The sequence below is a fragment of the Pyrus communis genome, chromosome 11, assembly GCF_041283825.1.
Source record: "Pyrus communis isolate YQ-2024b chromosome 11, ASM4128382v1, whole genome shotgun sequence".
In the NCBI taxonomy this organism is placed as follows: domain Eukaryota; kingdom Viridiplantae; phylum Streptophyta; class Magnoliopsida; order Rosales; family Rosaceae; genus Pyrus; species Pyrus communis.
In genome coordinates, this window is record NC_142575.1 from 20,540,927 (window position 1) to 20,552,708 (window position 11,782).

An 11,782-nucleotide genomic window follows, 5' to 3' on the forward strand; every position below is an offset into this window, starting at 1 on the left:
AACTACCTTTAAATAACCAACTTCAAACGTCCGTAATTATACCGTTATAATTCGGATTTGCAAACGGCTTTCACCTATGCGTTCGTAGTGACAAGTACTACGAGGATATGCTAAAAGAATAAGTCCTATGTCACTCTAACCGATGATCAATGGAAGTCAAAGTCTTTGCCTCTAGGGCATTTTCATAAATTCACGCTTCTAAAATTAATAAAAATGTAAAATTTGGGACGGGTTGTCACATAAATAATTGTAATTATTAAAAAACAAAATTGAAACAAAACTTTTATTGGTTAAAATATTAATGGAATAAGGGATCCACCATTAAAATAAATATAAAATAAATTTGACATTGATGTCAAATTTGACTCCTAATAAAAAAGCCTTCAAATCCAATCAATAAATAATAATTCAGTTGGATAGATTTTTGATGTCAAATATGCATAGTGAAATTCTACCCTGGATTTTGACATCTCATTTGAAGATGCTCTTAAGTGTCAAATTAATATCCATTTAGCTAATACAAAGAAATCAAATACAATTCTAGAATTAAACCTTTAATATCATATATTCTTCTTGTAATTGTAAGATCATCTAAGTTTGATTTACATTTAATTACCCAACACGATGACCATGTCTTTATATAGTGGTATTATAAGCAATCGATAGCGAACTTAAAGGAGAGCAATGGCAACCTATCGTCCAACATGGTGCTAACATCATGGTGCTCGAAAATTGTCAGTCGATCCACAAAACAACTTAATAATTTCATTCACTATAACTTTCCAAACCAACAACTTGAAGAAAGTAAATTTTATTGAATGCTAACTATATATAGCACATAAGAGTAAAATAGCCTGCTCTTGCCAATCACCGAAGTTAATTATGGGCTAGTTTGGCATTGCTGTAATAAAAAGAAAAAAGAAAAAAAACTGCTTTTGCTTTTCTACGATTTCTACTGTTATTGACAATAGTTTTTAAAAAATACCTTTTTTTTTTAACCAAACACATCTAATGTTCCTGATTTTTTAATAAGCTGGTTTTTATAAAAGTACTAAAATCCCAAACCAGGCCTATATTAACTTCCCAAAAGGAAGTTAAACTCATAATTATATATTAACTTCTAGTAAAAAAAAGTATTTTCATTTTATGTTACAATGTAGTCATTTAGTTCTACGGTCTAGGTTCATTTCCACTTATAAATAAGAAGTCTAAGAGTTGAATATTAAAAATGACGAATTCGCATTTAATTTCCTCTTCCGTACAATCAAGCAGTTGATCGTACCCGCTAAATAGTATAGATGCCAAGAGTTATATAATAATATATGGTATGGTCGAGTAGCTACACATGCATATGCCTTCACCATACGCGCTAAATAGTACAGATGCCCTGAGTTATTATTATTATATAATAATATATGGTAGCCATTGATCAATAGTTATACAAGGCGATCGGGGATCCCTACAAAAGATAGCTTTCAGAAGCCCAATGCTTAAACTCAAATTGCTGGATGAACTCATCAGATGAACTACTACAGGAAAGAAGACAAATTCGACCGAAGACCCTAAAGACCGTTACAAGACAACTCGACCGGGAAGTAGTATATCTTATAAGATAAAATTAGGTTGCAAGGTATTCGTCCTAATTGAATAAAAGCTATATCTTACATAAAAGAAGGAAACCATATTCGTAGACTTGGTCGAGTCACTACACATGCATATGTCTTCATTAGTCATTCATTACGTTCAAAAAGATTGCAAAATTAAATACAGACTAATGCCATGCAGCCTAGGCTTGTCAGCTTGTGGTGAATGCATGCAAATAGGATGAATATGGGACCCGAAACTAGCCATATTCAAGTTTGAAATGGTCCAAATGGTCGAGCTACACGTGCATTTGTCGTAGTTATGTTGACAAAGTTTGTGTTGGAACTAAATTTGCGCATCTTTGTGAGCGGTGGTCGAGTATAAGTAAGTTGCAAAACAGTAAAATAATTGTGCCTAGGACTGGAGGAGTGTGTCGGCTAAAGGTTCTCCAACGGTCAAGTTAGGGAATGATTTTAGACTCAAGCAGTGTGTAAGAAAATTGAAGTGTTTAGATTACGTTACCCTAGATGAACCCTAGATGTGGGTGAGGGAAGAAAAAAATAATAAAAACTTGTTTATGCGAAATTATTTTAATGACCATTTTTTTCTTGATATTTGCTTACAGTTATGTATAAAACAATATAATAGTGATTTCATTAGTCCTTGGTTAACAAATAGGGTTCTATAATATGTAGTTTAGATAAAATAATAATTTAACAAGCCCATTGGAATGAAAATTTTCTTGACATCAATTTCAAATTATCACTTCAACCTTCAAATAAACAGTTTTATTTCTGGGAACTTTCTGAGAACTCACACGAGAACTTCCAAGTGGGTCACTCATCTTGGGATTGCTTCCTCACGAACTCGCTTAACTTTGGAGTTCCGATGGAACCCGAAGCCAGGGAGCTTCCAAAAGGCCTCATGCTAGGTAGATATGAGAATATACATATAAGGCTTGCAAGATTCTCACCCCTGAATGATGTGGGATCTTACATCCTATCGAATACTATTTTAAGTTTACACACATTCCTAGAACACTACTATTTATGACATAAAAGAACCTGTGTTTGTTCAAAATTCTAAAAGAATCCACAAAGTCTGTATCTAAACTCTGCCTGCATCCCTTAAATTGAAAATAAAGAAGTCACGGTTAGCAGCTACTTTGTAATTTGACCCTAAAAAATCAAAGATAAATCGAATAATCAAATATTTCACCGACGAATGCATTATGTTCGTATGGAGAAGCTATGAGCTACAAATGCATTATCTTCGTATGGAGAAGCTTGGAAAATTAAATATATACCATGCTTGAGCTACAAATGCATTATCTTCGTATGGAGAAGCTTGGAAAATTAAATATATACCATGCTTGTCAGGATGTGGTTGATAGTTGCCTCTCGTTATCTTGGACATTAGTAGGTGAGAGCCAGCAATTAAATATATACCATGCTTGTCAGGATGTGGTTGCTAGTTGCCTCTCGTAATATCTTGGACATTAGTAGGTGAGAGCGCAGCAACTAAATATTGCTTTTCTATGGCTGTGTTTCCTTTCCATACAGTTGATATTTTCACTGGAGAGAGTATAAAATAATGATTATTTTTATTTGAAAAAAAAAAAAAAAAGTGATGATAGTACATATTTTATAAAACTAAATGATGTGATACTTGATATTTAGATTTAAATTATTAAAGAAAGAATTTAACTATCAATAGCTGCATCATTAATTTGGTTTACAAAATATGGTCTAACAATATAATTTTCTTGGCATATTTAAAAAAAAAATTGAGTGGACGATAGGTACGCATTAATATTGTATTATTCTTCACTCGCAAGTCAAAATTATTAGTTTCGACCATTTGTGTTGAGTTCAATATTTAGTAAGTGGCTAGCTCATTATAGTCTAATTCAATCATCCCTCAATTTCGGATAAATTACTTCTCTTCCATACAACTAGAACATCGTTGGAATATAGAAAAAAAAACAGAAAGCCATTTTCTCATTAACCCTCAAATAGGGTAGGCTGATATGAATGTATGTTATGTTGTACATAATATACATGTCTATGCATTCTAGCAGCCATGGTTTAAAGGTACTTATTTTGGGAAGGGGATCCACTTCGGATTTCTTCCTTCTAATCCACCAAATTAGGAAATTCGTGTCGTTAAAATTTGATCCAAAAGCTGAAGTTATTATAACTTTTAAAGTAGACCCTTGTTTGTAGCCATTTGATCAAATTTCAACGGCATGGATTCCCTAATTGAGGGGCAAAGTAGCATATTTGATGTGTATTTTTGAGTTTCAAAATGTCCAAAATAAACACTTGTTTGAGTCCGTAAATACTGAAAACAATTCACATACACTCCAACAAAAAATTGTGTAATCCTCTTAGTAAGAGAGGTAAGATCTGAAGAAGATGAAATGGTTTGAGGCCTTTCACTTGTGCGCGGTGTTTTTTTTGCATTTTATGGCTGGATTTTAGTTAAGAAATGAGGTTATTAAATTGTTGAGCTTTCAATTCCTGTCATGTCAAGGTACTAAGATTTTGAAGTGGTTCTTAAACGTGGAACATTAAAAACAAAATATGGATTTTGTCCACCTAATAATAGTAAAATAATGATTTGTAGGTTTATTTAGAGAAAACTCAACTATATTTCATTAATCGGTCATCATTTCTCGAAAACGATTACAATTACGAACATATAGAAATATATTAATACTGTATTACCACAATTGGAAACAAAACTACTTGGACGAAAAACAAAACAAAAAAACCACTTGCAAACGGTGGGCGGAGCAAGGGACATGGGCAACCGGTAGGCGGAGCTACATTACGACACAAGCTTCTGGGACTTAGTCGGAGGTTGAGGTTTCACATCTGTTGGCACCATTTCACCATTGAACACCTTTCTTTGCTTCTGGGACTCAGTTGGAGTTTTCACATCTGTTGCCCATCCAACCGCTTGTAAAACTTTGATTACATACCAAGTTAAGTCAATCTGCCACCATTCCAAACCCTGTCGTGCTGAGTAGTCGAATGCATGGTGATTGTTGTGCCACCCTTCTCCAAGTGTAACCATTGCCAACCACCTAAAACAGTTAAATAAAAACATGTAATTAACTTCCAAATTTATCAAAGAGTACTTACATATATGTGGTAGTACGAGAGGGAAGAAAATAAAGTGAAAATTTATACCAATTGTTCCTGGACAAATCTCCGGTGTTGTATACTTGTTTCCCCCACATGTGGCCAGCAGAATTTACTAGCAATGTTACGTGCAGAACAGTTACTATCCTCACTCCCTGCAATCACAAAAGGGACTTAAGTTTCATAATACAATGATCTTGCTGTTTATCTTTGCTAGGCTGAAAAAATTTAGGGTCGGGCACTTGGACCACATCATTCATGAAGAAGAAAAAGAAATTAAAGAAGAAGAACAAATGGAGGAAGTATCTATTAAGCCCGAATTTTAGTCAAAATCTCAAGTTTAAACTCCATCCAAAAGTTGCAAGTGAGGTTTATACGGGTGCAAAAATGTCTATGAAATGAACTTTTTGACCGAGAAACAAATTTTTTGCAAGTGAGGTTTATATATATGACCACATAGAAACTGTGCAATTTTTTCAAAGCTAAACTTAGGAGGAAGCAATTAATAATTTATCTCACCAGTCCCCAAACCAGGAAGGGAAGGCCACCAAAGGCATATAATAAACTTCCAGGTAGAACAACTGAATGTATAACATAAGTATGGTGAAGAAACCTATAGAAGGCCTGCCTTTTCAAATCTTGAACGTTCTTTAGTCCCCCGTACTGCAAAATTTCCAATGTTAATTTAATAGTTCGACGACATATGCTTGTAGGATATGTGTATATATAGTTGTGTATGTTGTTTTCGAACGCCCCAAAATAGTAGTTCAGGACTCATTCATCTGTAATCTTTGTAGTTTTCCATTTATTTACTAAGTATGGGTTATTTCACTTTAGGGTTGGTATCGCAAAGATTCCAAAGAGCGTGCAGGGCAAGACAGTAACAATCATGCAGTGTTTGAGTGAACTATACTATACTTATATGTTTTCAAAATTAGTTTTATGATATGCTTTGATTTCATGCCCTTTTTTAGAAGATGCAAATGTTTTGTGTGTTGATGGTGATGCGATTTATAATCTTGAGAACCTCCCCTTAGAATGTTTTGATATTATGAAATACTTTATGCGATATTATGATTTGAGAAATTATCCATGGAATGTTTTCATATGATTTATCCGCTCATTATGTATGCTTACATGGTGTTAATAATATTGTTCAGGACCAACTTACATGTATGTTCACATGCATCATTACGTTCACATTGGATCCATTGTATATGCTAACCTTTATAGTTTGCATTTGGCAACTAGAACTCGTATGCGATGTGCTAAGCGCCAACTTCACATGTATAGTACTAGAATGTAGATATATACACCCAACATGTTCACGTTAGAATATTTGTGAATGAGCTCGTACGTTTGCATTATTTGGTGTTCATACCATATATGTTTTGTTGATGATTTGTGATTTACCTGCTCACGTGAAATATTAGTTTTTCACTAATGCCATGGTATTTTAGTATTTATTACGGTTTCACAGTGAGATATTTTGAAATTGTGACTTCTACCTGTTTCTCGAAATAACTGTTTCTGCAGCATTAATGCTTGGCTTTCCATACTAGCTATGTAGTATGTTTTCGATTATTATACGAGTTTTTATAGGGACGGGTTAGTATGTTTCATAAATCTTTTGCCCACTCACTTTTACTTTTTTTCCCCTCCAAGATTAGTAGGCTTTGGAGCTCTCGATGTCGTTGGCTGATGGTATAATCCTCCCTCATCATGTAGGGATTAATTTCAATAATTGTTTCTTAACATCTTCAGATATATTACATTGTATACTTTCGCTATATATATTTAGATGCTCTGGCTTCCATTACATACATTTATTTAATGGTTCATTACGTTGAATGGACGCACTACTAAATATCTAGGTCAGAGTGCGCCAATTTGGTACCATAGCTTAGATTTTTGAATCTGATTTTATGATTCCTAATTTAGGAGCTTAGAATCTAGACTGACTTGTGACAATCACTTTTTTCTCACGGGCAAAACACGAATGTTTTAAGACTCCGGGGAAGCAGTTGATGCGCAAATGTCAGCAGTGAAAGCTAAGTGACAATAATCATTCCAGTTGTTTTAACCACTTCCTATTTCAGTCTGGAAGTGGAGGATGTCACCATGAACTTCATGTACAAGTTACTTCGCCCAAGTGAAGTTTGCATCTGCTTTGGGTGATCATCGACCGACTCAAATATACTCATAATCGTTTGGCAGAATTCTTAATTAGAGAAATTGTCGACTACATAGAGTCCCACCACTATTATTCCAGACGAAAACTTACTTGTAAATCATTTTGTTCCCTTAAAATTCATATTTATGGGGCCAAATTTCAGGCGATGCAGCTCAAAGTTATCTTATGTGAAATCCAATTTTTTAACTTGTGAATTACCAACTCTCTAATTACTTTCCTTGATTAAACGGTGCTTCTTTCTTTTAACTTTACGTCTAAGTAATCACAATCATGTCTTACATCGAAAAGTTTTATAATTAATAAAAATACGTTCTCCAAATTCAAAATAAAAATAGAGCAACAGTTTACTTATACTATTTCTTATACCACATATTTAATACTACATAGTGAGACAAGTGATGTGTAATGGTCATGTTAGTTGATTTGTTTTATTACATATGTTTTGAATGCATGATATAACAGATCATATGGCACAATTTGAACACAGAAAAGAGTTAACCAGCTGCACATTTATAATAAATGAATAGTGGTGATTTCTCCCGTGTAATCTGATGGCCAGTAAATAAAACGAATTATTAATTTTATTTGAGAACGAGCAGATATTATTTAAAGTTACAGCTTAGGTGGTTGTCAAAAGCAAGCTTATTGATTTACATTTACCAGCTCTTACTCCATCTGACATATAATAAAATTTCTCCAAGCGGTTGGTTTGGTAATAATAAGAGCTTCAGCTGGGTTTGTATTACGTTCGGCCTATAGAGTCCTATTTTTCCATTTTCTGACCTCTTGTACTCGAATTGAATTTCCTCTATAGCTAGCAGCTGCAAGTATGGTTTGGACCGTGACATTTAAATTAGCAGGTAAACTTCTAACTGTGAAATTTCATCAAAAATGCAAAACCCTAAGAACATGCTTAGAGATTTTTTATGGGAAATTTACAATAAGTAAACCCTAATAGTATCACCTACCATGACCTGGCGATACAGCTACGTATTAAATTATTTATTTCACTATAAGTAAAGAGGCCAAGTTATGGCCAACTTACCCATTCCACAATCACCCGTCCCATGCAAGTGCAATACACGTCCTTAAAAAACGAAGCCAATCCATAAAATTACAAGAAAAATCCATAGAATTAGAAGCTGAGGGGAACGCCCTTAATAACATGGGTCTTTTGAAGATTTGGGTCACCCTTCTTATGACTCCTTGTGCAAATTTTTGGGGGAGGAAATGGAATCTGCTTGACATTGTCACAGCTGGTATGTTTCTGAGTGTGCATGTTCTTTGTTTGTTTGCACCGTTTTACTTCACTTGGACAGCATTTTGGGTGGCGCTTGTGCTTGCGTACGTCACTGGTTTCGGAGTCACTCTTTCTTACCATAGAAACCTTGCTCATCGGAGTTTTAGGCTCCCAAAACTGCTTGAGTACTCGTTTGCCTATTGTGGGGTTCTCTCAGTTCAGGTACGTATGTCAAAACATCTCATAGCAATATCAACATTTTTCAACTTTGTTATTTTTCTGTTCTTTCTTCTTTCCATATATGTTTTAGGGACTATTTTTACTAGGATCTGCATTAGGTTAATGAGAAAAAGCTGCGTTTGATGTGTTTTCATTTGCAGGGTAGCCCGATTGAGTGGGTGAGCACACACCGGTACCATCACCAATTTACCGATACAGAGAAAGACGCTCACAGCCCACTTAAGGGATTTTGGTATAGTCACATGGGTTGGATTCTAGACAGCCGTTCTCGGTTTGGAAGAGTAAGCCACACACTTTCTCTCTCAGACTCGATAAGTTCCTCACTTTTTGTTTAATTGAATTTTTTTTTTGGTACAAATACTTACTAATATTTGTTTTGTTAAATTTTCAGTACGGAGGTCTTCGGAATGTTGAAGACATGAAGAAGCAGCCATTCTATGTGTTTCTTCATCACACTTTCCTTCTACATTCATTTCTTCTTGGATGTATACTATATTACATCGGTGGATTTCCCTTCGTGGTTTGGCCAATGGTGAGAGAGCTAGATTTCTAAATTTCCTTCTTTTTTTTTCCTTCTTTGAGCATATATGTGTATAGCTACAGAGCTAGCCCTCACAAGTTTGAATAATAAGTTCCTTATGATTTCAGGGCGTGAGGATGGTGATTATTTTCCATAGCACTTTGTTTGTAAATTCGGCTGGCCACATTTGGGGAAATCAGCCATGGAACACCGGCGATCTCTCTAAAAACCTTTGGTATATATTATATTCATAGTTGAGATATAAATATTTATTTGAAAATTTGATATTATATACAAAGACGTACAAGGATTTATTTATTTAAAATCTTGAACTTCTTTAGGTGGTTGGGGTTGGTTGCACTTGGAGAAGGATGGCACAATAACCACCATGCTTTTGAATACTCAGCTCGACAAGGCCTCGAATGGTGGCAGATTGACGTGACTTGGTACCTCATAAAATTTCTTGAGGCTCTAGGGTTGGCAACAGATGTGAAAACACCATCCGAGGCTCATAAGCAACGTATGAAGGCTAAATCCATGGCTGCTCAAGAATAGGTGGAGTCCTTGCTTGCTGGCTAGCTTAAACTTGTATTTGCTTTTTTAATTTATAATAAGATGTTATTATTGTTCATGCATGGTCATGGTGCCGACCTAGCTTCTTGTTGAAAATGGTTTGCTCTACTTTTAACCAAGCCATTTATCACAAATTTGAGGGATTATCTTTCATGAATCTTGTTTTAGAGGATGAATCTCGGATATGTAATCAATTGGTTTGAATTAAAAGCAACTACGAAACAAGAGGATTAGTTCATGTCCATGTTAGTTGTATGTGGTCATGCATAATAACTTTCAGTCTTTTTCTATCATAACTGTGTTCCTACATTTTCTTTAAAACTAATGTTCAGCCTTTCTTTATCCCACTCAACATTTTGGTATAAATGGTGGTTGGAGCATTAAATATGTAAGAGTTAATCAGTTCATAGTCTACAAAACAGTGGCGACTTGCAAATGGCGTTTTAAGGTAGTGACAAAAGACAATCATATTTATACATTTTGGTGTGGATTTGATCTCTACCGATTCTTTCCCCTAACAACTAACTTTTTAACCCACTAACGCTATCATTCTACTCAAAATAAAATTGTGACTATGCATTTTTGTATTTATATTAAATAAACATCTTAAGGTTAAATAGGAACCAAAAAATTCATTTTGAAAAGGAAAACCATTAGGGTTATCCCACTAATAGCGTCCAAGTTGGAATGGTAATTCTGATTGAGATAGTAAAACTTCCAAATTCGAACCCAAAAGTTCTGAAATCGAACTTTATTTTTTGAAAAATTGGAATGCATTTAAGAATTCCTATAATATAGAATTTCTGATCCGAATTTATCCAAAGTGTTCCCACCTTATCCCGACAAAAAAAGTTCCGACATACTCCCGTATAGTTATTTACTCTAATTATGCAGTTTGCAATCAACTTTTATATATTTTTTTGTTGAAATAAATGCTTTATGTTTTTATACATCTTGTTCATTCTGTTTATAGTAAAAATATACTTATACAGTGGCAAAACCACATAAGCGCAAGCAGGTGTGGCCCCACTTCCGATCATCGAAAATCCACATGAAGAGCGAGGAATTCATCCCTCTGAACCTCCATAGAAGGTGTTTGAAATGCCCGAATGAAGGCATGTTGATGCTCTCAGCTACTGCGTGCGGCCCCTTTCATTTTTAAACCCAAGCCGAAACAACGAGGGCCCCTGTTTCTATGTGCCCTTTTTTCTTTTTTTAGTTATTTTTGTTTGATTGTTAATTTCATTTTCATAGTTATGTTTAAGAAAAGTTGGTTAATCCAACAGAAGTGCTAACTAGAGGCGTTGCTGCGGTTGTTCTCTAATAATTATGAGGTCCCGGGTTCGAATTTGTCTTATGCTTTTTTCTTTTTATTTTTTACTAATTTTTGTTTGATTGTTAATTTCTTTTACCTTTGATTATAATTACTAAAATTTGGCTAATTCATCAAGAAGGTTAACTAGAGGCGCATATTTTTTATATCCATTCCAATTCAAATTTAACTTTCAACAAAATAATGTATGTATGTCTTTACCAATTTAATTTGGCAAACACAGAGATTATTCAGAAAATGAGATCACTTTCACACAACTGCAAAAATTGGAACTTTCACTTCTACCAAATCTACAAGGCTTTTGCTCAGAAAATTGCATTGTTAAAGTCCTGTGGTTAGACACTTTAGACGTCAAGTATTGTTCGGTTGACTAGTATTTTTACCATATGACAATCTTCTTTTCTTTATGACCACTTTTACTATGTAACTTCGTTTTTCTATATATGACGAACTTATTATCCGACAAAGAAAAATACTTATTCAAATTATTAAAAATTCAAATACCTAAGAAAAAAAATCACATGAAAAACATTAATTTTTTTGTGTGTATTGTAAGTTTGTGGGCCCTATTTTTATTTTTGCCCAGGGCCTCCAAAGTGTTTAGACTGGTCCTGCGAGTAGCTACACATGCATATATCTTCATTAGTCATTCATTACATTCAAAAAGTTTGCAAAATTAAATACAGAGTAATGCTATGAAAGCTTGGCAAACGGGTCGTGTCTGTCGTGTTCGTGTCGTTTTCGTGTAACACCTGTTATCTTAACTGGTCGTGTCGTGTCACACCCGTTATCTTAACGGGTCCTTAACAGGTCGGGTCACTTTACCCAACAGGTAAAGTGACCCGACCCGTTATGACCTGCTATGACCTGTTAAGAAAAATGTTTTTTTTTCCTTAAATTTGCACATATCACACATTACCACATAAATATTACTTCAAAACATTAAAAC

General features: G+C 34.5%; 2 protein-coding genes across 2 annotated transcripts; one reads left to right on the top strand and one right to left on the bottom strand.

The window, feature by feature from the left end:
* Positions 1-4,238: 4,238 nt before the first annotated feature.
* Positions 4,239-6,290, bottom strand: LOC148693051 (palmitoyl-monogalactosyldiacylglycerol delta-7 desaturase, chloroplastic-like). Its single transcript, XM_088680294.1, has 4 exons — positions 6,259-6,290; positions 5,253-5,439; positions 4,782-4,888; positions 4,239-4,675 (listed from the first exon to the last, which is right to left on the bottom strand). Exons 1-4 carry the CDS (start codon positions 6,288-6,290, stop codon positions 4,417-4,419), a joined length of 585 nt encoding a protein of 194 aa, XP_088536420.1. The 3' UTR covers positions 4,239-4,416.
* A 1,425-nt stretch (positions 6,291-7,715) lies between these two features.
* LOC148693052 (palmitoyl-monogalactosyldiacylglycerol delta-7 desaturase, chloroplastic-like) lies at positions 7,716-9,796 on the top strand. The gene is made up of 5 exons (XM_088680468.1): positions 7,716-8,389; positions 8,548-8,688; positions 8,799-8,939; positions 9,056-9,162; positions 9,269-9,796. The coding sequence occupies exons 1-5, from the start codon at positions 8,093-8,095 to the stop codon at positions 9,480-9,482; spliced, it is 900 nt and encodes a 299-aa protein (XP_088536594.1). The 5' UTR covers positions 7,716-8,092; the 3' UTR covers positions 9,483-9,796.
* The last annotated feature ends 1,986 nt before the right edge of the window (positions 9,797-11,782 follow it).